General features: G+C 40.5%; 1 protein-coding gene across 2 annotated transcripts; it reads right to left on the bottom strand.

Moving 5' to 3' along the window:
• Nucleotides 1-333: 333 nt before the first annotated feature.
• On the bottom strand, nt 334-25890 carry EDAR (ectodysplasin A receptor). Of its 2 annotated transcripts, none has more exons than XM_008922145.2 (11): nt 25827-25890; nt 24999-25121; nt 23730-23911; nt 18707-18792; nt 7933-8019; nt 6678-6806; nt 6515-6589; nt 6139-6211; nt 5263-5422; nt 2327-2387; nt 334-972 (listed from the first exon to the last, which is right to left on the bottom strand). In XM_008922145.2, exons 1-11 carry the CDS (start codon nt 25875-25877, stop codon nt 653-655), a joined length of 1347 nt encoding a protein of 448 aa, XP_008920393.1. In that variant the 5' UTR covers nt 25878-25890; the 3' UTR covers nt 334-652. The 2 variants fall into 2 exon arrangements, with proteins under 2 accessions (XP_008920393.1, XP_008920394.1); XM_008922146.2 differs by having other exon boundaries at nt 6678-6803.
• Nucleotides 25891-26519: the final 629 nt, after the last annotated feature.

Genomic DNA, 26519 nt, shown 5'->3' with positions numbered 1-26519 from the left:
GGACCAAGAGTGCATTAACGTGCATTATGTACATTGTTTTGAAGCACTTCAATCTGTAAGTTATGGTGACTCTTTTTTCATATAGTATAGTTAGTAAATCTGAGGACATACTTCTAGATTCAACAAACCCATAGTAAGTGTAGAAAATGAAATTGGTTGGAGCAGATAGAAATGTACGTGCCTCACGTGTATTAATTGACACTGTAGCTGTGGTACTGCTTCTGACTGTAACTATTACACCATTACACCATTGAATGAAGTCCTAAGAGACAGGAATATTTTCAGAGAGCTATTCAATGCCTTTCTTGAAGGCCAGGCAGGAAGGGTATCAGCAGGGTTATTTGCCCTTATACTCATAATACAGACTGCAAAATGGATGTTTGTGTGTCCACTTGTTATCAGTAACTGGTTAATATAATAATTTTGTTTATTGACATGTTTCATACCAAGGTTCTTGGGAGATTTCTGCTCTTATTTTTATAAATGTGCAACTTCACTTTTTTTTAGAAGTCAAAGAGAAGAGCTTCCCATTGGCTATCAGGAGCAATTATGTAGAAGAAACATCAATGGTCTTTTGTCCATAGTCTTTGTGTGCTTGCCGAAATCGTGCTTCTTTGGGGTGATGTAGAAGTGCAGGTCCCAGGCAGGCATGTCAGGATGTCCCTGCTGGTTCAGGAGCTGGCATTGCTTGCGCCCACTCCAGAATATCTGCACACAAGGATTCAACAGCATCCAACCGCTCAATTTGTACCAGTTTGGTTAGCAGTTCTGGGATACTGTAACCTGCCGTGCTGATGCGGTCAAACAGCTGCATGCCGTCTGTCATACCGCCTATCTCATCCCTCTTCAGTCCAAAGCTCTCGGCAAGGTGGCGCCACGTTTTCACTATGGCTTTTTCTGTGTTGTAGGTCGAGCTGAGCATTCGGCTGGTCTTCTCCAGGCAATCAAATGGCAGCTCTGTAGGGCTCAGACCTGTAAAGGGAGGTGTGTACTGTCAGGTGGGTCTGGGCACGAGTGTTGACATTTAAGTACTAGAGATTATACTGTTAGCAATGAGTACAGCTAAAATCTTTAAGTGATAGTCCATGACAGGTATGTCTAGCTCCAAAGGTATTACTGTATATTATCAAATTAATTCTTCCTAGTGACAGTAGGGTACAATAGTTAGGGTAAACAGTTGCCTGGGAAAGAAGTATTAGATGGCTTGTGTGAATTCCCATGACTCTGCCTCTTCCTTCAACAATTTACTAGCTGTTAGAAACAGTATATTGTAACTGTATCCCTAGTGAGCAGACCCATTAATACACCTCTGCACGTCAGGCACAGTGTTTGAGCCTGAGAGACAGCTTTGACCCTTCTCCAGGACTGTCACCAGCAGCTGCTGAAACATGTCTGTAATTGAAAGTTGCCCTTGTGGGAAAGCCAGAAGTGAAGTGAAGTAATGATACCAAATGCAAGCATAAAAGTCCCTGCAAGTGCTCCACTGTCATTACTGTCACTGAATCCCTAGAGAGGATTTAACATTCATCCTGTGGGGAAAAAGCTATTTTTTCATGGACATATATTCTGTGTATTCATGGTCAGAGAACAGAGGAGAGAATCAGCTATGGCATTTTTCCCAAACCAGTTTTTTGCTTCTGTAGTTTTCCTACTTCTTACTCAACAGCAGTAATTTGGTGGGAGACAGAGCTCACTGAACCACAGAATACTCATACATGTGCACATGAAGTGTGTGTGTGTGGTGGGAAGTAAATGCAGTCGTGTCTCCTGTTCTAGAGGGAATTTAATTCATGTTGCTTCTGCTAGAACAGTTCAGACAGTCAAGTGCTAAACATGGTTAAAACACTTAAAACTTGGAAACTCCACTTTTTGTTGTGAGAGGTGGGACACCATTTAAAGAAGCAGAGTGTCTTACCCTCAGTCCTGACCCTCCCCAAATCACACTTCCATATTTGGAACTATTTTCTATCTGTTATCCAAAGAACTAACTAAATAAATCAAACATGTTTCCTTTAGATGGGGAATGCAAAAGGCTTCTTCACAACTTGGTCTGCGTGTGTGTCCCAACACAGCCCAACACAACTCTTCCTGCTCTCCATAGGAAGGAACCCTGTGCACATGACTGGAGACAAGTTGTGACATCCTCCAGCGCAAGACCAGGGCCTAGATAGCTCTGGGGTCAGGGCATCCTGGCAAGTACAAATCTGGCTACGGTGTCTTTTCTGGATTGGGACCGTTTCCGTAGAAAAGCAGAGGCCTTTCTTATAGCAAACACTTGTGATCTAATTTCATGCTGTTCATATAGGTGCAAGTTCTGTGCACTCACCTTCTGCAACGTCGCATACGTTAGCATACACATCGAGTATCTTTTTCCTTCGACTTTGAATCTAAATGAGAAAAGTTTGATTTCATTAATTTTTCAGTCATAAGAGTAAACAGCTAGCAGACAGAAGTGGAAAATCTGTGGGACGTTCATTTCATGGTGCTAGGGGTTATCCTCAAGGGTCCCTTTTGAAGACTCAAAAAAAATGACACAACCATTATTCCATGAAGCATAAATGTACTTCTGATTTCACTTACTACTGCTAGAGATCTTTCCAACTTCTAGTCTTTTTTGAGAGCAATTGCCTTTCTGCTTCAAGTGTTTGTCTATTTTATTTTGCTTTCAGACCAAAGCAAACTCCTGAGAATGAGGACAAATCCAGTATCATGCATGCAGACAATTAATGTAGGGATGTCCAGGTAAACCAGGTCAGGACTGGCTGCAGAGAACTAAATTCAGACTGAAATTGCCTTCTTCCAGTGGTCTAAGAGGACTCTAGAGGAGGAGATCTTCCTTTCTGTCATTTGACGTAGAACTACTTAGTTAATTACTAATTAACTATATTTTCTTTGATTATACATTGTCTTCATAAATCTGAAACATTTTAGAGATAGATTAAAAAAAATAAATCAGTGAATCTTTGAAAAGGAAAAATCAGAGGTCCAGGGTGCTCTGGTAATTTTTGACAAGAAAGAATCTCAGAATGAAAACCTGACATTTTTAAAGTCAAAAATGGACATTTTTATATCGTTTCATTTAGCAAAAGTCAGTTTGGCTTTCGATTCAATGTGAGTGAAAACAAATGTCAAAATGTCATGAGTTCGCAGGTACTGGAATTTTCTTCCCTGTGCCAGCTCTCATTAGGACTGAGATTTCTGAAAAGCTGTCTTTTTGACAGGATTCTAGCATTATCTCCACAAATTTGTCACTTTTCAGTGCAAACCAGGCTAGAAAAAAAAAAAGCTCTGCTTTCAGTATTTAGTTTTGTGGAAAGATTTTCCTCATTTTATTTGGGTTCTAAAGGGCAAGGCACATCAATGACTTGGATTAATAGACTTGCAGATGGAGACCATACCGCTGCTCCACCTGAAGCCTGTCATGTATTGCAGGGCAATGCAATCCAGACACTGAGTGTTGTTCACATATTCTTAGTTTAATTTACATGTGCTTAATAGGTCATGTTGCTACTGTAGGCTTGGATTAGCTGTTTTAGAACCTTGTAAAGAGGAAATTTTCTTTTAATAGGATTTATTAAAACTCCTTCTAGGAAAACTATTGGATCCTTTTTTTCATTCTCCCCTCACTTTTAGGGTAAAGAGGGAGGTTAAGTAATTCCATGCCCATGAAGAATTGTGCAGGATGCTCTTTTTACCAGAGCCAGAAGACAAAGGATTTGTAAACCTTATGCTGAAAGTAAACAGGTGACATTTAGCCTGATGATCCTCTGTGTGGTAGCTATTCGCAAATGGATTTTGTTTTAACTAGGAAGAAGCAGACTTGGTTAACAGCAAGACTATTTTTATCCATGTCCAATGGCTACTGAACACTCTTTCCTGTGCTAGTCATGTTACTTAATCTCCAGCCTAAAGCAAATTACTGCTTTTCTAACTTATGGCAAGTGGCTTAATTCTGACATCTTGGGTATGGAGTGGAGGATCTTGACGCAATCTGCACTTTCATTGAAAAATCTGTCTTCAGTCTGTGAGAAGTATGTTTCCTCCAGAAGGTTTGGAAGAAGTAGTTCATGCTTCAGGTGTGCTTATGAGATATCTACCTAAATGACTCTGGAGAATGTGTCTAATATATATAGTCTTTAGAAGTTAAGATGCTTCTTATTAAATGTTCCGATTTCATGCCTACCCAAGGTGTGTTGTCCTATTTCAAGCCAGCGCTTATGGCAGTATCATGAAGTTGGATATTTTTAGAGACCTCAGAAACCTGAATTTTAAAATGTGAGCATTGGAGTAGGAAGTTATTTTCAGATGGTCATAACAGTTTACAACTACAAAACCATTTCGCTTGTGTTGAGACTTTGTGTCTGGACTAAGCTGAAAAGCAAGCTGGTTTAGAAATTTTGAGCTGAACCATCCCAGCAATTTAAAACATGCAAACATGAAAAGAAGCATTTTCAAACTTCTTTATTCCTAAGTGATATTGGATGTTTGATATTAATTATGCGATTTTGTACTAGGTATTGCCAGTTTTTGAAGTACTAAAAAGATATCTGAGCACACACTTTCTTTTTAAGGACAGTTTCATGTTAACACAAACAGAAAAGTTGTGTGGGTGAGGTGTGGCCTTAACTATGCCTTAAAATACTCCAAGTGAGATAAAAAGCCCTGAGCAGTACACACTAAGCAGGAAGAAGCAAAGACCTTCCACAGGAAAACAAACAGTGGTTTACAGTGTCCTTCAGAGCAATGGCCTTCAAAACATTTGTGTGTTTTTCAAAATTACGCATGAAAACCAAGCACAACACCGGATATTATTGAGAAGTCTGTGCTGTGGAAATACCAATGCAGCTGGGTCAAGGTACTCAGATGCTACACTGTCAGCTGAATCCAGCCATGCTGCTACATTATTTTATTGTCTGGGATCTTTCACAGTAAATGTAGCATTTGGGATAGTTTTATTAGCATTAGCCATAGCACGGGGTTGCTGGTTTTGTTGTTTCTTTCTTTAGACTACAACATTTAATACACGGAGAAGTGAAACTATTACTCTGGTTGGAAATTTGGGTTTCATACCTGAACAATATATATGTACATTTTTGTCACTGTGCAAAGATGATTCTATAAACAATTTGTCTGGAGAAGCTCTTGTAAATCAGTCTGATCTACACTACAATGCATTTGGGGAGGGTGATAGTTTGTATATTTTTTCCCTTCAAAAAAATATAGAAAAATGCTCTCGATTTTTAAATCTCAAAATAGCCTTACCCCAGTTGATTTATTGCTTGTAGAAGATTTATCTCTGGCCAAATGCACTAAAGATAATAAGCATCTCTCTGGGGTCCCTTGCTTGTCAACTGCAGCTTCTTCATCACTATCCATACTACGGCTTAAAAGTCGTTCATTCTCAGAAGATGCATCGTTTTCACTGTAAAATGAAGGATATGGTTATCTTAGCAAAGCCTATCATGGATTGACTCCAGCCATCTCCTTTTTGCTATCTGAGAGTTAATTGAATAAAAGTGTCTTCCATTTTTTAAAATGCCTTTCCTCTGAAATCCTGTTAAAGTAATGGCATTCACCAACCCAGGGTGTATGTACAGTGCCCACCAAGTAACGCAGTCACACATAGCTGGCAATAATCCTTTTATAGAGGGATTTTCCAACTGAGGACAGTGTTTAGCCCACCATAATCGTGTTACCCGGGCAGGTTTGGCTGCCAGGCAGAGACAAGGTGAGGAAAACCACCACACTGTGCCATCCAGATGATGCCACAGAAAAGGCCTGTTACAGCTGTTTTTACTTTTCCTGCCTAGAAGGGAAGGGGAACCTTACTAAGGCCATGTGAGTGAGAGCTGCACTCAGATCCCAGAAATGAACCTCTCAAAAGTTGACATAGAGACCCAAGAGCTAATGAGTTGGTCACAGAGGGAGTGAGGAGGGCGCAGGTTTCTCTTTGGTGACGTCTGCCATTGTCCAAAAAACTGGAGAAGGAAAAGCCTGCTAAGGCACCTAGTCTTTTCCCTGCTGCAGCAACCTACCCATCAAGTTTGTTCTTTATGTGTTCAACTGTACCAGGATGGATGGTGACCATGTCCCTCCCCCACTTCAATTAAACTGGCAGTATGTTTATCTTTTACCCACCTTTTGACAGCCTTAGCTGGAGTTGCTGTAAGTTTTTCAAACTCTTCTTTCTCAGAGAATATCACAACATTATCTGTAGATAAATAATTAGAGAAATTTAAATAGGCAAGGAGTTTCCAAAACAGTGCTTTGTGTCAGGAGCTGGTTCTGCTGCCAACCTTACTGCAAACATAAATCTCTCTGCTACTTTTTAAGTGCTATCAGAGGATTAATTGACATTCTGGTAGTACGAAAAACTATTATAGACAATTCTTTAGTAAACTGATGTGGGTTTTATACAATTCAAAGGAGAAATTGTAATTAAGAGAAATGTATTAAGAGCATTTAAGCCCAATGTTGTCTTAGATAGAAAAAGCACAACTAAAAAAATGTATACCTTGCACTTCTTTCTTCTCTTCTTGTGTGTTAGCCTGAGCTTCAACATTTTTTACTGAGTGGCTCTTGCAACAGGCTAGAATATAAAAATAAAACACTAATTATTCTCAGAAGCTATCCAAAATCAGCATTTGCAGCTGAAATTTCACCTGCTGAACAATTACCTTGAGCAGAAGGTTTTGTTTTCACAATGTAAAACATGATGATGAGGACAATGGCAATAGCCATTATGAAGATGGTAGACATGGCAATTATAAGAGCTGTAGCCAGATGTCCTTGTCCTGAAAGATCTGCTGGAATAAATTAAAAGAATACTTTCTTAAAGGAGCAACTCTTAGGATCAGAGAGTAGTTAATAGTTTGCAGTCTGCTCTCACACATATTTTGCGTACTCGTTTAGTTGATCTGAGTCTTGGTTACTTATTAAGAATTGAAAAACTTAGTGCTGCATCTCAAAAGCAAACCAATTAACAGTTTTTCAATACTTTTTTATTTATGCACTAGCCAGCTAACAATATTCATTAAAATATTTGATGGCATGATCCATCAGATACGTGTATGAAATTGTATTATCTGCTATACATAAGCAAGAGTAGCAGCTTTTCTAACACTATTCTGGGAATCAGGATTGAAAAGACAAAAAAATAAGGTAAATATGCAAAGGGAATAAGAGCTAAAACAACTGTTGATAAGTGTGGCTGCCTCAAAAGCTCTGCAGTTAAAAGGAGAACACAATGCACATGTACAGGAACTGATGTTTTTCTAACAGATACTTTAAACACAGCACAGCTAGAAGGTGAATTTAAAATAAGCTATGTGAAAAGGTATTCAGAAATGGCACTTGGATGTGAAAGACTAGAATCGAAAAGCCACAAAAGGATGCAGAAAATTACAGATATGCTAGAATGCATGAAAACTTCAATTTTCTGAAAACATGATCTTCCCAACCAGGTTTTCAGACAATACCAATAAGATCAGCATTGTCAGTGCCTTGTTAACTGCATCTTTCTTGTTGTGTCTTTTCAGGTTCACATATATTAAAAACCTAACAATCATGCTGGAGAACTGTTTATGTTAGCTCAATAAGAGACTGACCATATTTGTGCATTGAATTCTTCTAAGCTAAGCTTTTGATGAGGCAGAGTGCCATTTCTGTATAGCTACAAATAATGAGCTAAATTCACTGCTGGCATTACTGAGTACAATTCAAATCCATTTAATGTTCAGCTAACTAAAGCAGCAGTTTTGATTAACCAAGAAATAAAAGTGAATTCTGAATTATTTCTAACAGCAGTTTTAGAAGTCCAGAAATAGTGGCAATGAAAACCACAATAAATATTTTCAGATATTTGGTTGCACTTTGTTGATGCCCTTTTCAAAACAAACAGATCCTGAATTAACTTTGTGAGTGCATTCCTACCTTTGTGAGCATGCTGGTAAGGTGAGAAAGTGCTTGTGCCAGAGGTACTTGGAAAAATGGCTGAAATGCCAGAGTTAGCCCCTGCACCTGCAATATAAACAGAAATGCCATAAACTTCCGTGGTTACTTTGTCCAGTCAAAGGAATATGTTGGCTCAAGTAAAAGGAGCTTTTCATTCTCTTGGTTGCATTCCCCATTTATTAGCAAAGAACCCATGAACTGGTCATTTTTTGAAATGTCACTAATATCAATATGCATTACTGGCATGCTGAAAGTTGCCAACTGACTTTTTTGACTACATTTGACTACATTTTTGCATAGTGTCTAGAGGGAGTGGAAGAAATCAAAGATCCTGAACAGCTATGAACTGAGAAGACACTGAAGCATCTTCAGACACAGGCAGGGCCAACCATTATAAATAGATTCCCATGTTACAGATCTGTCCTGGGTATCAGAAAGTTTTCCAGATCCAGCTGATGATTCAAACCATTTACAACCCCCTGCTCCATTATTTGCAACTGCAGACTCTGAGACTCAGCTCAGAGTCAGCTCATGTAGATTCATCAGACTAGCGCTTCTCACAGGCATCCGTCATTAGCAGCGTCATTGTGAAGCTGTGGTAGTATACAAACCCTTGTGACCCCACAGCAAAACCAAGCAAAGGTGACAATTAGCAGTGTTGAATGCTTTTCTGTTCCATGGAGATGTACTGTCACAAAAGGAAGTATTAAAATTTCCTGTAATGTAACCAGGCAGTATGTTTCTTGTGATTGTCACTGTCAGTCCAAATATATATTCTGAGGAGAGGGAAAATCCACTAAAACAGTAAAGTGAAGAACTTATAAGAATACTTTATACTGTCAGATGGGTGAGATTGTCCAATTGGGGTTTTCATGTCTAAATTCTACAATTAAGGTTAAAAGTTAATTTTTCAGTTGGTGTCATAAGCCAAGTTTTCAAAGCATTAAACCAAGTCACAAATTAACATATTTTGACAATATCAGACCATACTGCATATTATTTGGAATAAGTCTTTCACACAGAATGGTGGTGGCATAGTATTCCAAATCAGAACACAAATATTAGGGTTGGGCATAAACATTCTCTTAATTCTCAAATAAACTTTAATGCCACTGCTAAGCAGGTAATGCAAACAGATGCTGTCAACAGACACTGAAAAACATTTTCTGTCTTGGAAGGGGTATGAAATCCCTCCTGCTTTATATTAGCTGTCTACGGAAAAAAGTCCATTGATAATTATATTCAGCAGACTTAAAGGCAAAAAATTGTCCCAGCCATCTGGTAAGATGTGCACAGCACATGGCTTCACAAGCTAATTTGGGAACTAGAGTAGATGAGAGCTCACTGTGCCATTCTTTTGACCAAGTAAATATTTGAAGAAACCAAATCCATCAGGTAAACTTGACAGGAAATTAAGTGCTCTGGAATGGTCTGAGAAATGTTCCATGGTTAAGAACACAGCAATATACACATTCTTCAAATTAAGAGAAATGGCTTTTTAAAAAAGAAAAAAAAAGTATTACCCAACATAAAACATGGCTGCATGTAGTGAATGAGAAATGTACACTTAAAGTGGCCACAAAGTATGAGTTGCAGATGTCTTCAAAAGAAATTTTCTCTAACAATGATAAAACTTCTTTCAAACATCATTTGTTGGAAGGAAATGGATTAATTTATTATAACTGGGATTTTTTCAAACTGAATAAGTGTTTTCATAAAGTTTTAAATATACTACTTTATTAATTCAGATGCTTTTCATATTATGCAAATGACAGCCAGATTACATAAGTCTTCTCTGTGGTCCTTTCTCTGTGACAGACTTCCTTCTAAGAAGAATTAGTTAGGGGCTCCAGGAACTGCAGTGTAGCAGTAGACCATCTAGGGATCAGTAAATGAAGATGTCATCTGCAGGTAGTGGATATTGAGGACAGGTAATTTGTAAAACTTTCAGCAATTCTTCACAAAACTGAAGTGAATCATCCTTGGTTGTGACCTCTGTGTTTACTCATCATGGCTGGACAACAGAGGAAATTTAGTAAATAGCTGGTACTGTAGCCTGATACTTTCCTTCATGTCCACAGCTACCAGGCCTACGCCTGTTCTTGCATCCCCCCTGGCAAATCCAATTACAGCCAATTGTGATTCTGCGTGGTCCTTGCAAGCTGCAACAAGTCAACAATAGCTCCTCTTATGCTGTCTCTTGGTGAACACAGGCAAGCCGTGCTGCTTTGTCTGCCTGCAGTTTAGCCAACAAACTCCAGCTCATCTCCCCCATGAGGGAATTTTGTCAAACTTGCCTCTTTTTCCTTCACTTGAAGTATGTAGTCACTGAAGTATTTCTGCCTAATCAATCTTTTAGTCACTTGGTATTGTTAACCTTGTGCTTTCCATCCATCTGTGAAAGGAAGTAGAGCCTTTCAAGATGGGAAGTCACACAGTAGCACACAGAACAGGAATGGTAAGGAGGAAAGTCATCCATTCTTCATTCACCGTCATCGTCACACTTCACTCAGCTCTCCCCCACATGTTCTCCATACCAGGCACACACATGCACACATGCACACAAGCCTCGCCTGTGCACAAGAGTGAGCACCTTCAGCTCCTGAGCCTACGTGCAGAATTGTCTTTGCATGGGAACAGAGCCACCTCGTTTGTTCTGCAGTCCCTATCCTGGAAAAATCAAGGCTGGTGCTAGAATGTGATGGCCTTTTACATATGCCTAGGTGGGAGTTAGTCATTATGCATATTTTAGGCCTATTGTCAAATTTTGGCATATCCATTATGAGCCAAGATTTCTCTTTAGATGTGGCTTAGAATAAAGTGCCAATTTGCGCACCTGCATTGCAAGAGGAACCAAAAATGCCAGCTTCTGTGGAATTTTGGTTTATATCACTTTTGTGTAAGCAAAAAGAACTCATAGCAGCTGCTTTTTCCCAGTCCAGCACCACGCCATGACTGCAACGTCAGTTGTTTCTGTGCATATCCAGTTTTGCATCCCAATCGCATTATTAATTCTGGTTCTAATATAGATGAAACATAATCTATAAAGACTTAGATACAGCTCAGACAGAGACATCCTAAAGTGCTACAGCACAACATATGGAAACAACTCTATTTAGAAAAAAAAAAGACCAATGGCTGTAATATAGCTGTGAGAAAGAGTGGTTTATATTCCTGGACACCTATAAGTAATACTGTAGGAATGTGAAGAAGACATTAGGAAAGAAGTTTATCGTTGATGGTTGGTCAACTTTTGCATTATAAATGTTTTTATTCAAAAAATTCTGATTTAGTTGTAACTTTCTTGGAGTCTAAATACAGTTTCAATTAAAAAACCCTCCATACTTATTGTTTAAAAGAACAATTAAATCTGTATTCACATTTGAATTTGGGGGTTTAACTCAAAAGATATTTAATTTAAATTGTTATGCAGGGGCCTTTTGTCCTTATAGGTAACAAATGCTGGGCAATAAAATAATTTTTGTTGTCGTTTCAATGAACCTTTCTGCTTTATGTAACAGACTATTAGAGTTGTTCTTGTACCTTGAGACAGACTTACAATGAGAAGTGACAAACCAAACTACCAGATTTGTGAGAGGAAGAGGAGGGCACAGGGAAAGGAGGTCTTACCACATGCCCCCTTGCAAGTGTTTGTGAGTGAAAAAATCTGGTGCAGTAGGAGACCATATGTGCTCCTGACATAAGCTGCTGTAGGTATCAGCTTACTGGTCCATGCAAAGGACTGCTGCTCATAGTTAGCAACAGTTTTTTTTTTTTTAGTTTATTTAATACCTAATAACATATTATAAAAATCCCCAAAGTGTGTACAAAACGAACTATCAGAGTGATCTTCAAATAAACATTTAAAAAATCTGTATCTATACATGTATCTATTTCTTGCCATTGAGTGTGGCTTGCTTTCTCCTCATGCATCCCTCTTCTCACAGCCATGGTGCAGTTACGAATGGCACAGCCGACCTGTGAGTGCCATCATCGAGACTGTTTTATGGACATGAAGTAAGATAAAGCACACATGCAAATAAATAATTAGCAGCCTTAAATATGAGATGAAAAAGAAATTATACTGAATTGAAATTCAATAAAGATGGAAAGTTTATGTTTTAAAAAGCAGTTGAAAACTGGATTTTAACTAAGTCTGGTCATAACTAAAGACCTAGATATGTAGAAAGTAGAGGTCAGAATTTTCAAATTAATGTAAATCTGTATTCAGGTACTTACATGAAAGGTTTGTTTTCAAACTTAAGGAAACAGCACTTCAGATGGAATGCCTATGCACTTGGAAAGTCATGGAAGCTAAAGCAGCTGTCAAAGCCAAGCTGCTTTCTGAGGTGCTTACATTATGACTTCGGTAACCAAATATAAACCAATCCTGAAAATACTGCAAATCACCAATAACAGAGCATATCCTGGGCAATGACTGCTCTTTATTTTACTGTCTTTGCAGGGTACATACAGAATACTATAAGGTAAGTGATTCTACTATTTTCTGGAGCCACAGGTAGATTCTTCATTTAGTGTAGATAATTATTACACTAGGAAGAGCATGAAGTAAATTAATTCCTGAGATTTAAACTTCTAAAAAAGGTGATAAGAAAGTTCCCCCAGACTTTTATTTTCAATATGGTCAATCTCACTGTAAGCAACCAGAACACATAAAAGGAAATATTTTATGCTGTTGTGCTCTCTGTAATGTCTTTCACTGTTTTATTTCTCTCTCCTTTTATTTTGCCAGGGCAGAGAAGCAGTGACAATTACAGGCCATGTGGTCTTAGTCTGATGATCTGGATTCACCAGGAGCTGTAATCATTGCACAGCACTGGAAGGTCATAGGCACACACTACATGAACTAAGCCTATGTTCAGCGATTCCGTACTATCACCTATTTCTCTGTGCAACATGAAGGGGATAACTGCTCTTTAAACCTTACTATCACGACTTCACAGCATCAAAAGGAAGAGAACAGACCCACCAGGAACCAAGCTTCCATTTCTCTATTGTCCTGGTGGCCAGCCCATCTGTATGGGTGGTAGAAAGCTGCAGTTCTGCAGGTTTAGCAGCTCCTGAGCCCAGTCAGAGCAATGCTGCAGAGACCTGCAATGTCTTCCATGGGCAGGTGATGCTCCAGCACCAGTGAAAACATCAAAGTCATTGGAGTAACCACCAGGACCAGACACTCTCCTGAGTGATACCCCGGCCCAGCTTTCCCAGCAGCTGAGGACAGCAAATTTTGTATTTTCTTCTCTGATCCCTCCCCTTGAAGCTGAGGCTGGCTGATTTTGTCAAAGGTGAGGTTCCTTCCCTCATACGGACACACCATAAGGGGAGGAGAATCAGGCCATACCATTGGTGAATAATAAAGCACAGCCTTTAACATTTCATTCACATTACACACGTGAAGAAGAAAGGGGTGTTCAGAGACCAAACAAGTCAAAAAAAAAAAAAAAAAGAGAGAAAGACAAGTTAGTTAGCTCCAGCTAACAAGCCTATTCATTTGTACGTGTAATTTGACACAAAAAAAGTCCTGATGTTGATCATATTACAAAAAACAAAACTGGCAAGGAAAGGAAAATAGTGATATTACAAAGAATGGAGAGTTAAAATAAAAATCTCTCACAGAATTATTTTCACTCATACAAGTGGTTTTGGCATTAGGCTTGTTTGTTTTAAGCACTTCGATTAAGGAGGCTGAGTTCTCAGTCTTCAGTACACAGGTATGGATGTGCTCCCCTGACTACAGTTCATCACATAAAGCCATCAATTGTTTAGTTATTTTTGAAGTTCTAATGATTCAAGAATAAAAATTACCTTTTTTTTTCTAGATGTCATTTGCTCTCTGGTAATTAAAAAATAACTTGACCATATGTTTTCCTCTATTGTTTTTCTTTTTTTCTTCTTCCTTTTTTTTTAATTTTCCCAAGTCATCATTGGTAGGTGTGAGACTTAAAAACTTACACAGGTTTGTAATTGTATCTGTTTTCATATATGAAACCAGCAAAAACGGTGAAATAAACCAACATAGAGTATTTTATGCCCATACACACTTATGAATATATGCAGTAGATTAAAAAAAAAACCTTAATCAATTGCTGAAGTTCCTTAGATCTGTAAATGCAAAAAAATTGGCATATTTGATGTAATTGTGTAAATCCAACTTCAAAAAAAATGTTCTTAAAGTTTTTATAACAGGGTTTGATTTTGTTTTCCTTCAGCATTTTTGAACTGAAGTGGCAGATATTAAAGTTTGAAAAGAAAGAGGGAGTTAATATACATAAACTCATTGAGAGTTTCTGCTGCTAAAAGACAAAATCTCTTCCAGCAGTAACTACCTCTCTGCCAGAGAAACTTCGTGTATGGCTAAACCTTCTGTCTTTTACATATGCTTTTACACTGGATAAAAGAAAAAAAAAACCAAATCAAAAACACCCTACATAGTCAGCGGCCTGAAGTGACTCCAATTCCAGAGGTGCTGACAGACAATTCAGCACCATTAACTATGGGAAGCCACATCTTAGAGTGGTTTGGTGCTCATTACCTTAATTCTTTGATTTGCATGGGAAAGCTGCCTCCCCTGCCTCTTGCAGTGCTTTTATTTATCACAAAGGTATCATATCCCAATTTAGTGTCAGCAAGGGGAACTGATGGCTCATGATCTGCTTCATGCACAGCTGAAGGTCTCGCACCTTTGACATTTTGGCATTGTGCTCCTCTGTGCTTAGCATGGAGGTTCCTACACAGGAGACTTGAGGGAACTGTATGCTGAGAGGCCAGAAATCTCACAGGTGTTTCACAGTGCACAAGATAGGAAAAACTGTAGTCTTTATGGTGACGTTTACCTTTTTCCCAGTAAGAAAAAGTTTTCCTGCTCCACAACACACATCCTTATGCTTATATATGCACAGCCTCTTCCCTGTATGTGCCCAGTGCCCAGTGCCCACAAGCTGCTGTTGAAGCCTGTTATTCCTCCCAGGCCGCAGAACTGTTGCTCCCATCCTTCAATCCAGTGCCTCAATTAAACCTCTCACCTCTGAGAAGTATCTCCCTTTCCTTCCCCTCCTTTCCATGCTATTTTGTGCTACTTATGTCTCAAAAAAAAAAAAAAAAAGGTGACACAGGTCCATCAAGGAATTTCTTTCTCATTCCCAGTCATTTTTTCACTAATATTTCCAGATGCTGGGGCATGGAGTGTTCACCTTGTTTCCTCTGCCATTTCAAGTTTTACTGACTGTATATGAGATGAAAGTTGCACAGCACTCTCTTGGAGTTAAAAGACATTTTTTTACCCCTTGATCAAACCCAAATACTTTTTTTGCCAGATAAAATGTATCACCAGGCAAATTCTCTGAGGAAGTTTCCATGCAAGGGTACGCACCCCCCAGAGCTGGCCCTCTGTAACACACAGACCAGGCACTTCCCCAGCAAGGAATGTTTTCACCACTGTTCTCCAGCACTAACAAAGGCCTGAAACAGGATTTATCTGCCCTCATTTTTCTGTCTAGAAGTGCAAAGCCAGAGCTTGTCACCCTAAGCTTCCTATTTTTAAGTAATTTGCCATTCTCATTTCCTTGTGACCCACTGGGTCATCTTTCTCCAGTGGTGTGCTGTACGCAGCAGTGTCTGAAGAATAAGATCTCTGGGGGAGAGGCAACCCTTTAGTTTGGGGTTTAAGCTCCCAAATGCTGTTCAATGCTATTCTGAACTCTCAAGAAAGGAACAGAAGATTCCTGGGCCATTTTGAGTTTTCATTCTGGTTCCTCTATCATGACAGCCAGTCAACAAGCAGAGGTCATTCTGCACAAAGGAACTATTCCTACCAAAAAGCTGGTAGGAATATGACAGAAACCATGTGCTTGTGTTAAGGTTATGTGCTCAAAGCGCACGTAACATGAGTTTGGAATTTGCAAAACTCAGAAAATTCCACAGCTGTGCATTACTGACATGTCACCTCTTCTTTGCTCTGACTGCTATAATCTGATGACAGTGAAATGTGTGAAAAAGACCATCTACTAATACCAGATTTTACACTGCTTGCCACAGCAAAAAGTGAGCTGTTCAAGAGGTTCCTGCAGCAAGGCTGATTTTCCATCTGGAGTACAAATTAATAGCTATGAATTGGGAAGCTGCCATTCCAAACGGGATCCAGAGGTTTAGACATCATAAGCCAAATTACCTGAGTTTAGTGATTTGAGAGATTTGGATTTTAAGACGCTTTCCGGCTTTTTTAACACTTGTAATCAAATGGTTGGTTTCATGGAGTTGATTAAAATGGAAATCTTTAGTCTTTCTATTCCTAATGTTTTCTTCTACCTCAATACCCAGTCAATTTGTCAGTTTATGCACCTGCCTAAATTCCTCCTAAAGATAATATATATTTATTCTGTGTTTGTCAAGCTAAAAATTGCATGTGGTTAATCAGTTGTGCCATTCATCTTTCCTTACAGAAGCACATCACATATCATATCTGTCAGATATCCTACAAAAGACAAAGATTTTTTTTTTTAATTGAGTAATAGCCATAAATCTTCAGGTACTTCCTTGCCAAATCATTAAGTTACAACATGTCTAATACTAGTAAAACCCCATTTCAGAATGTGTTTGAGAGAGACCATCAGAGCTGAGGAAGAGAGTAATTCCCAGCTATGGGCTAGCAGCAGGCAGGGTTCTGTTCCCACCAATGGGGCAGCCAGGTGCATCTGCATCCTCTTACCATATACCCTCAACTCCCACCAAGACTCCCTGTGCTGGGTTTGGCTGGGATACAGATAATTTTCTTAATAGTAGCTAGTATGGGGCTGTGGTTTGGATTTGTGACCAAAAAGGTGTTGATAATTCAGGGATGCTTTCATCATGGCTCAGCAGCACTTCCACAGCACCTTTTCTGCCTCTTACCCCATCCCACCAGTGAGTGGGCTGGGTGTACACAAGGAGCCAGGACAGTTGATCCCAACTGACCTGAGGGACATCCCACACCATATGTGTCATGCTCAGCATATAAAGCTAGGGGAAGAAGGAGGAAGGGTGGCACATTCAAAAACTGATGGTGTTTGTGTTCCCAACTCACCATTATGTGTGATGTAGCCCTGCTTTCCTGGGGATGGCTGGATACCTGCCTGCCTGTGGGAAGTGGGGAATGAATTCCTTGTACTGCATTGCTGATGTGCGTGGCTTTTGCTTTACCTATTAGACTGTTTTTGTCTCAACCCATTAGTTTTCTCACTTTTACCCTTCCGATTCTCTTCCCTAGCCAATGGGTGGAGTGAGTGGCTGTGTGAGGCTGGACTGTCAGCTGGAGTTAAACCACGACATTCCTACCCTTGTGTTTTCACTTACCTCTCCACCTTCTTCCCATATCTCACATCTGGGTCCTCCCTGGCACCCCTACCTCACCTCCTAATACAGATGTTATCGCATCAAAATCACACTCACCCTGCCCTCACCCACTCCCGCTGTCTCAGGACAGGTTGGGTTACTGCAGCCAAGTGGGGTGAGCAGCTGTACAACAGACCCACCACTTTGCATGCAGAGAGCTTGGGGAGATATCTCCTTCTAGACTGCTACCACTCACCAGGAGCTCTGTGAGGTGGTGATTATGCCCTGGCTCCTCCAAGCTCTTGCACTTTAGGAAAGGTGGTAGCTGTTCATGACCTATCGTCCTTTGAAGTGACCATCAGATCACCAATGATACACAGTTCAGCAGCATCTGAACAAAATAATTGCTATTTATGTACACAAAAATAAATGCTCAGGGGCTTTCATGTCAACTCCTCCTTTCAAATCAAGCAGGCAAAATATTACAATTACTTTTCATGACAAGGGCTTCTAAAAGAACAGAACATGGACAGGATTTTGGGTTTAGATGCATTAGGTTTCTCGAGGGAACTGCTCAGCTTTGTCTGTTTTTTTGTTTGTTTGGGTTTTTGGTTTGATCTTTTTTAAAGCTTTTTCTCCTGATCTTCTCCAGATTCTCTGAGGGGGTGTGGAAGTAATTTGGTCATTCAGAGAGAACCTTTTTTTTTCTCTTTTTCTCACTTTCTTTGCCCCCTAAAGGAGTGGTTTTCTGGGGGGTTGCCTCTGCATTACGGTGCTGGTGCAGGGCTGTCCCTCCTCCTCATGGCATAAGGATGGATAAGCCATTACACATGCACATGGTATGCAAAGGAACAGGTACCTCTAGGGTGTCACACACACATACACACATGATTTTTTTCAATTAGCAAACTACAGGTTCTTTGTCAATGAAATCTACAGAATTAACTCTTATCAGTGCTGACCACCGCACAGCAATATCAACCCTTGAATCACTTTGAAGCCAAAGGATACGAAAAGGTGAGATGCACTTTTTACTTGATCTACAAATTGTCCCATGTTTTCTTCTTAAGAGAACTGAAACTCAATAAAAAAAATACACAGATATAGGATTTCCTGTACCTTCTGGTTAAGTAAGCCTAGTAAGTCCTGCATGGGATGTCTTAACAGACAAAAACTGGAGCACAAATGAACAACAGCAGGTCTTAAATCGAAGGTTCTGATCTCTCCTCAAATGATCAGCATTCCCTCCCTTTGTTGGCAAGGCCAGTTGGAAGAAGAAATTGCTTTACTGGAGCTGGGCTTATTGTTTGAACATAATAATCATCACTGAAAGACTTCACGTTGAGCTTGCAGATGACTGTAAGTCAAAACCAGATGATTTAAAGTCAAAACCAGATGAAATGCACAGAAATGGCAGAACACTTACATTCCTTGGTGTTAGGAGGTGCCAACAAGCACGAGTAGCAAACCATCCCGTAGATATTGCGAGGTCTGTTTTCCAGCATGTAGTAACTGCAATGAAGGGCAAGATGAGGCAAAACAGTGTAAATTAATATGCTACAACTGAGCATGGTTCAGCAGCAACCAATTATACAGAGATAAAATCATTAAAAAAACCCCTTTTATAAGCAATGTGATACAAAGATTCTTCTTCTTTTTTTTTTTTTCAGTTGTCCAAATAGAGACAATTCTTCCTTTCCTCCTAAAAGGTAATTAATCAAACATCGAGACATGACAAGAAGTGGTAACACTGCCCAAAACAACATTATTCTCCCTGCTGAATTCAAGCTGCAATTTACAGCATGCCCTGAAAAGAGATTTTTCAAAATATGGGAATGCTATTTTTTGAAGCAGTAATCTTTCAAGCAAGACCACCAGTTGGATATGGTTGGCTGATTTTATTCACAAACATCATATGAATAATCTCCATAATGTTAGAACCAAACCTGAGCCAAATCATAATAAAAAATACAGGAAAACACCACTCTTACAAGGCAAAGCAGATTAGCTTTTGTAGGTTTGGTTTGGGATTTTTTACCTCCTTGCTGTATTGTTTATAAGTTAGTCCTTGATAGTGGAATTACAGTGTGAAGGAATTTGAACTTCATGATTTGAACTTCTGGGCTGATAATAAAGTTAATGTTGGAATAAGGTAATTGGTTATGCAAGAGTTGGATCCACATGCACCTTAATGAGTAAATTACATCAGAATCATACATATATTGATGTAACATCACACAGTTGATGTTATGGATATGTCTTTACAAATCACTTGTAAATCACTACAGATCTTAATGAAGAGATGAATAAATTCATAATCCATTCTGTGTAGACAGGTGCTCAACATTACAAACACTTTATACAATGGGGAATTTGTTTCCTGCTCTTATGTACCTGTCTATGTACGTGCAATATAGTTTTGTTTTGGTTTTTTTTCTGGAAATGTATGTATTGTTAGGAAATCACTGCTGAAACTTCATCAAAATCAGTTGGTGTACTAATTAATGATCCAGCCTACAAATAAGGGATATAGCACCAGGAAATGGAGTACACAGAGATGCAAGGGGGAGACAGGGACTCAGAGGAGGAACCTCAGAGAGCCAGTGAACTGAACATGGTTCATTTCTTATTGGTTTTAAAAGATGCACCTTCACTTCTCCCTACAAATGTCTCTTGTGCCCCATCTGCCACTCTACCCTTCTCTCAGGAGCAAAACTTCATCTTTCTTCTCTTATGAGGGCCTATGTAATATCAGTTTGTAAAGCAGCTAATGAATAAGAAGGAAAGATTGCCAAACCACAAAACAAAAGAGTGGAAGGCCAAAGATACATATAAATATATGAAGAAAAATACAGGACAGTTAGGATCCATAGTCTAATAACTGTGGTGGTTTAGGAAAGACAAACAATCCTTCTGACAGTTAATTAAATCAAGCTGGTGGAATAATTCTTGGTTTTCGACACAATGCAGAATGGTGGAGCACATACAAAGAAAACCGAAGAGGATGATCATGGCAGGCAACTGTTGACCCATTTGAGTAGGAAACTCTGCAGCTGCAAACATTAGTGATTCACCCCCATGAAGCACTGGCAACAGACTTGTGTTTCAGGTTACTTTCCAATGCACCAAATATTTAAGGCAGAGTTGGAAATATCTGATCCCTTTATGTCAATAACTATGGAGAAGAAGTGGCCCAGTAATGAAATAATGAATTTTCACAGTATTAGTCTTCCACCATGAGACTCATTCTTTCTTTCCTTGGCACCTGCCAGGCTCAGGTTTGAAAGTGTTACGGACAAAATCTGAGATTAAAAGCTAGACTGAAATATGGACTTATTTTCCTGCTTAACAGCTTGGTGGTTTATCTTGGGCTAACCTTGGTGGTGCCATGTCACACTCAGGGACTTGGACCCAGGTCAGGTCTGCTGTCCTGCAGGGACCAGGGCACCGGGGACTGGGGCAGGAGGTGGAGGGGGGCAGGGTAGTGCCATTCTCTGCAGGGGACAGTCTGCAGAAAGGCAGCAAGAAGTTGGTGAGCACATGGGTGGAGGCACCAGCTGCCTTATTCACAATGGGGTGTGGGGGTGTGTGTGTGTGGGGGGTCTTTATTTTATTAAAAATTCACTGACTAAACCTTTTCATCCAGAAAACAAATGAGAGTTCACTGCTTCTCTTAAAATGTCTCAGAGAAGAGAACTGAATGTGGATTTGCTGGAACTACGGAACACATGAAAAGGGGAAGCCTCAGTAGTAGAGGCATTTCTGACTACATTTAAAAAGAAAATTATCCCATTGCAATTCTACATTGTGAGGAGACTGGGGACTTAATTCAAGATGAAAATAGGTGCTGGGGCAGCATAAGGGATATGTATCTTATATACTTGGCCTGTTCTTACTCCTCCATGGGTTTCCACTAATGGCCACTACTGAAAGAAGACATATGACCAGGCTAGAGGGACCCTTGCTCTGACCCACTGTGGCTGCTTGTAGTTAGCTGTGATCTCAATTACACTCCAGGAACACCTAATGGATCACCCCACTGAGGGAAATAGTCTGACTCACACCTAATTTCCACATTCTTGACCTGTCCTGTTTGGCATGATGGAAGAGCTTCTGGGCAGGAGCAGAGAACAAAGCCTGCAGTGTCCCAGGAGGTTCAGTCTAGGTACCTCTAGAGTTCACTGGCAACTGGACTTTGGTTTTGAGGATCACAGCTTCAGAGCTAAAATCTTTCCTGGCCACAGTCTTGCATCCTTCTTGTATGTGTGACAGTGCTATTTTTATTTTATATTGGAGGGAAGACAGAGAGGCAGTGGATGACCCCTTCTCTTGCACCAAAGGTCTCTTTCTTCCCTAAAATTGATAATAAGAGTGAAAAAAAATAGAAGGAAAATATATAATTATCCAGCGCTTATTTTAAGATGAAGTATAAAGGACAACACTTGTAGCCACTGGAAAAGGCTGCGAGTTCAGTGGTTTTTTGTCTGAAAACTTCCGCTCAGAATGTGCCATATGTTCATCTTTTCCTCGCACTGCTTTACTGAGCTGGTGAAAAATAGCAAAGGGATGAGATGTCCCTAAATGGAGATGTGAGCTGTTACTTCGGGAAGATGAGTAGCATGTTATGGAAGCAGTCCTCTGAAAATGGAAACCTTATTTTTTCCCCTTATATTGACTGAGGGGCTCTTTTAGGTTTACTGCCTAGGCAAGGCAGCACTGTGACAGCTGCCACTCACCTTGGTGCCTGGCTGTCCCTGTGACACCGGGGGCAGTAACGAGATCAGCCTGAGCTACTCACCAGCTCTCTGCTCTGACACAGGGGGTCTGCATCTCCCCCACCCTCGCAAAAGGAGCAAACTCTGAGGACTCTAAGTAGCACGAGAAGTCAGGGCAGGTTCAGAGCTGGTTTTAGCCCATGTTTAGTTTATCTTGAGAGTTCCATCTATTCAAGCTTGGACTAAGAAGGTGTTTCTTCTTAACTGCTGGTTTTGCCAAACAATCCCGGGACCTGAGAGTTGCACAGGAGTGGCACACAGCCAAATTCCGGCAGGCCAGTTTCTGCTACAGGCTACACCTGTGCAAACACGATGCTTTGAGAGTTCTCCCCAAGCACCAGCTGTGCAAGCTGATTATTTTCAGCCAGCACCCTTCTCCCACCTGGGTGACCTCATCAGTCCTGACAAAAATTGCAAAATAGCAACTGTGGCCACTATTTAAGTTTCTTGCTCTTTATAATGTATGAGGGGAAGTCAAGAGGGAGCTCTTTTCAAATCACATCATCAGTCTGTTTGGCTGGCAGCTAGACAAGTCCTTCATTTTATTTGTAAACTGTGAAAATTTCACACAGACTCACTGATATAATAAACCTGGAAGACTGCAGGGCCTCTTTAACAGGGTTCTCTGTACTGTAAGCAGTGTAGGTTATACAGTATCTGCAAACTGCACAAAAGCCAAAAGTCAACAGAATTACTCTTTAAACCAAAGTGGCACAGTGGTAGAAACTGAAAAGGTATGTAAGGTGATGTTGTGTTTTAGAGTATTTACTCACCCTACAAAAAAAATGTTGAGAGTGCATAGGTATGCTTTGGTTTGCAGCCTTTCAAATGTAATACAGACGAGAATATACTGCTAACATACCCAATGTAGCAATATCTTTCTCACTATTACTATCATTATATTATTATACTGAGCATAAGAGACCATTACAAAGATGGACTTAGAAAACATTATTTATTTTAAGCCCCTTCAGTCAGCCCTGAAACTTGTTTTGACTCTGAACAACAGCAACCCCCCCACACATTAGCAGCTCCTTAGACCCTTTTCTGTTGGCTAGAAAGGACCCTAAGAGACTAAAATGCCTTGGTAAATCTCACCTAACAGATATGTTAGCTAATGCTGTCAACTACTGACAAATGTGCCAGCTGCTCACATCTGGAGAAGATATTTTATGCTCCCAAACATGCCACAGTGCCTCCATAGACCCTACAGGGTATCCAAGGCATTTTCATGCAGTTCATTTGTAGGATGCAGGATGTAGGACTTAGCAGATGGCTCTCTGAAGCTACGGATTGAGTCCAAGCTGGATTTCTTAGAGCATTTAAAATGGCACTGCACACATATGCTTATTCTCTTTCCACTTCTAGCAAGAGAAAAAAGTTTTCTAGTTGGTCCAAACAACTACTTCTTCAGTGAGGTTTCAGTAAGATTAACGACATCTTCTTTAGGGTCCCTTCCAACCCTAACCATTCTATGATTCTATGATTTATTAAACTCATCAATGCTTTTGAAACATTTAAATGTATTGGTTTAGCAGAGACAAAAAAGCATAATTCACCATAATTTCCCCTACAGTCAGCTAGGACATGAAGAAAGGCTGTCAGAGACTTTGACATCAAGGAAGTATTTTCCAGTGCCTTGGGTAGAGCAAAGGTCTGTGGAAAAGTCCTTACCCTGGGAGACAAGGACCACATTCTGCATCATTCTCCTGATCACCAGGTGTCATGACTGTGGCTCGAAAAAAACCCTCACAGTCTTTGTGCCGTCTGCATATCTGGTAACCTCCTCTGGAAAACTTCTCTGAAGGGCAGGGGATGCAGCCATAGTCCTCGTCTTTGGTGCCATATCCACATGTCTGCAACAACAAAAAGTCACTGAAAAGCAGTCTTGTGCTGCACACCAACTTCTAGCAAAAGAGAATGTTCAGAGCCTGGTTCATTGGCTTTGCAGCACAAAGGGAAAGAAGTCTGCCGTTGGGCCCATTAATGTCTGTCCTAAAAAGGCCATGCAGGGCTATAAGGATGCAGCATGCTGCGTGCTGGAGAGGGAGAACTGGAGCATCATACTCCTTGTAAGTGGCCCCCCACAGCTACTTCTATCATAGTCCAGCAAATCGTGGAAGTGACTTTCAGCTGCTACTTAGATAGAAAGCAAACTGAAAATGGAAGAGTAGAGGAGACTACTACAGGAGAAACACAGCTGCAGTAGGGCTATCAGCAGCTTTCATGCTAGGAGAGCCCAGAGGGAACATCACAAAAGGCAATGTTTGGATGGGATTCTGTAACCTCTGAACTCACATGTCTCAGATGAACATTATGTTTAGATTAAATAAAACTAAACCCAACTGGTTATTATTCAAACGTCCTTGTTCAGGACTACCAACTGTGTGAAATGTTTGCACTAGGATGTTTATCCCATTAAAACCAAACAGGATTTCAAGAATTTATTTTTTTTAATAAGCAACAATTATCTGTTGTAAATCAAATGGTTACTTAGGAACTATAATTTAAAATGTTGCAGAAACATCCAAGTTCCTCTAGTGCCAAAATATCTCAGTGGGAGAGCAAAACTAAATTGTTGGTGTGGGGGGCCAGCAAGCACGCCAGACTAACCAATTTATCACACCATGCCAGAACAGCAGCATCAGATTTTAAACAACTGTTGAGAAGAGAACAGACTGGCAGAGACTCTGCGTGGAACTTTTACTTTTCAACTTTTACAGTATCACTTTTAACCGGCTGCTCCTGAGATGTGGATTAGTGGCATGCATGCATGATGCCTTTCTCCCACTTCACACTTGCAAGTGTGAGCGCTCCTGCTTAAGCACCCCTGTCCTTCCCCGTTTTCTTTCCTATCCATATATTACCACCAGGTAGCAAAGCATTCGTTTTTCACATTTGGTGCTTGATATGTCCCCCACCAGCAGAGGAAGCTGAAATTACCATGTAAGGTTCTTCACCCGGCTCGCACTTGGGGCAGTCATGGCACATGCCAGTGGTCTGGTTGTAGTATTCATTCTCGCCGCAGTTGGAGTATTCAGCACTGGCAGAGTACACCAGGGAGACCTGTCACCAGAGAGCATCCCAGAGCACTGTCACTTCCACGGCTTTCCTTATCCATGCCTCACCCCCTCCCCTTGCCCAGCTGCTTAGCAGACAGCAGGGCCAGCATTGCAGTGTGAAACACCTCTAAAGCTCAGAAGCAGAAGTGGTAATACTACGTGGAATGGAAGAAGATGCATTTTTCAGCAACCTGGTCCCTCTAAGAGCTTCTCAGAGCGCTGATGTTCATGCTTGTTGGCACAGCCACTCATTAAAATACTGAAAGCTGTGGTTCCTGACCTATTAACTCTCATGCTCTCCTGCACAAGGAAATGTCTGAGTTTGCACCCTCATGCTTCCCAGTTCTAATGAGCCTTCATAAAAGTGACTGCAATGGACAACTATATCAACCCAAGATAATGCACTGCCTTGGGCTTCAACCATGATAAGGCTGTGCTTCATGTGACACACAGGCTAATCAGTGCTTCCATTGCCTTCTGTCTCTGCTCCATCCTGAGTCCTCCTCTTTCCCCCTCCTCTCTAGCAGCCACAGTTCAAGCAGCATATGCCCAAGTGTTTTATTAAATGAAAACTGATCACTGCATCAGGCTTCAGTCCCTAGGTCATCTGTGGTTCTGCCATGACGATTCACAGATGGTTGTGAAGAACGCAAGCAGAACCCTGTTATATTTGCACACCAGAGAGACATGTACATACATAAATACCTACCACCAGGAAAGGGAACACATGAGTCCATTTACGTTCACTCAGGTGAGCCATGCTCTCTTGATGTTTTACCTGAAAAGATAGAATTGGTGATTGTTTACAAACACGAGTAAATATTTGTGTGTGTTGCCAAAATAAGAACAGAAGGGCTCATAAGCAGAACAAAGGTTACATGGGAGTGATGCCCAGAGATCTAAACAGAGGGGGAGATGTGCACGTGCGCGCACACACACATGCTACACACCCTTACTGCACATCTCTTTCCTCTCTTTGAGAAGACCAATGGCATGAGGGATTTGCCATATTGACAAAAATCTGTGAAAGATGAGGAGCCAAGTCTGAGTTCTGACAGTTCTTGGCTTGCTGAGAAATCCTCCCAGAGGAACTGGGAACTACATCTTGACAACTAAATGAAAGAGGGCTGGGGATCAGTAGCCTGGCTTATGTCCACACCACTTAGTGCTTGACCACACTAGATCAGGTTTGCCTAGGAAAGATCTGGATGGAGGAGCCAAAGCAGAGCCAGGGAGTGAACCGATGGTAAGCAGTGTAGGCAATCAGCACACCAGGGCTGCACTTTCCTTGATGGCTCCTGTGGATCCACTGAGAAAGCCAAGAAGTGCCTTCTGTGGGAAGCGTCAGCTGCTTTTTGTTCTTGATAAGCAAACTGCAGATTTAACAAGTTAAACACAATGA

This window comes from Manacus vitellinus, unplaced genomic scaffold, assembly GCF_001715985.3.
Source record: "Manacus vitellinus isolate BGI_N305 unplaced genomic scaffold, ASM171598v3 scaffold_7_pilon, whole genome shotgun sequence".
Lineage (NCBI taxonomy): Eukaryota > Metazoa > Chordata > Aves > Passeriformes > Pipridae > Manacus > Manacus vitellinus.
The sequence above is the reverse complement of the archived record's forward strand: the minus strand, read 5'-3'. Positions and strand labels throughout refer to the sequence as shown.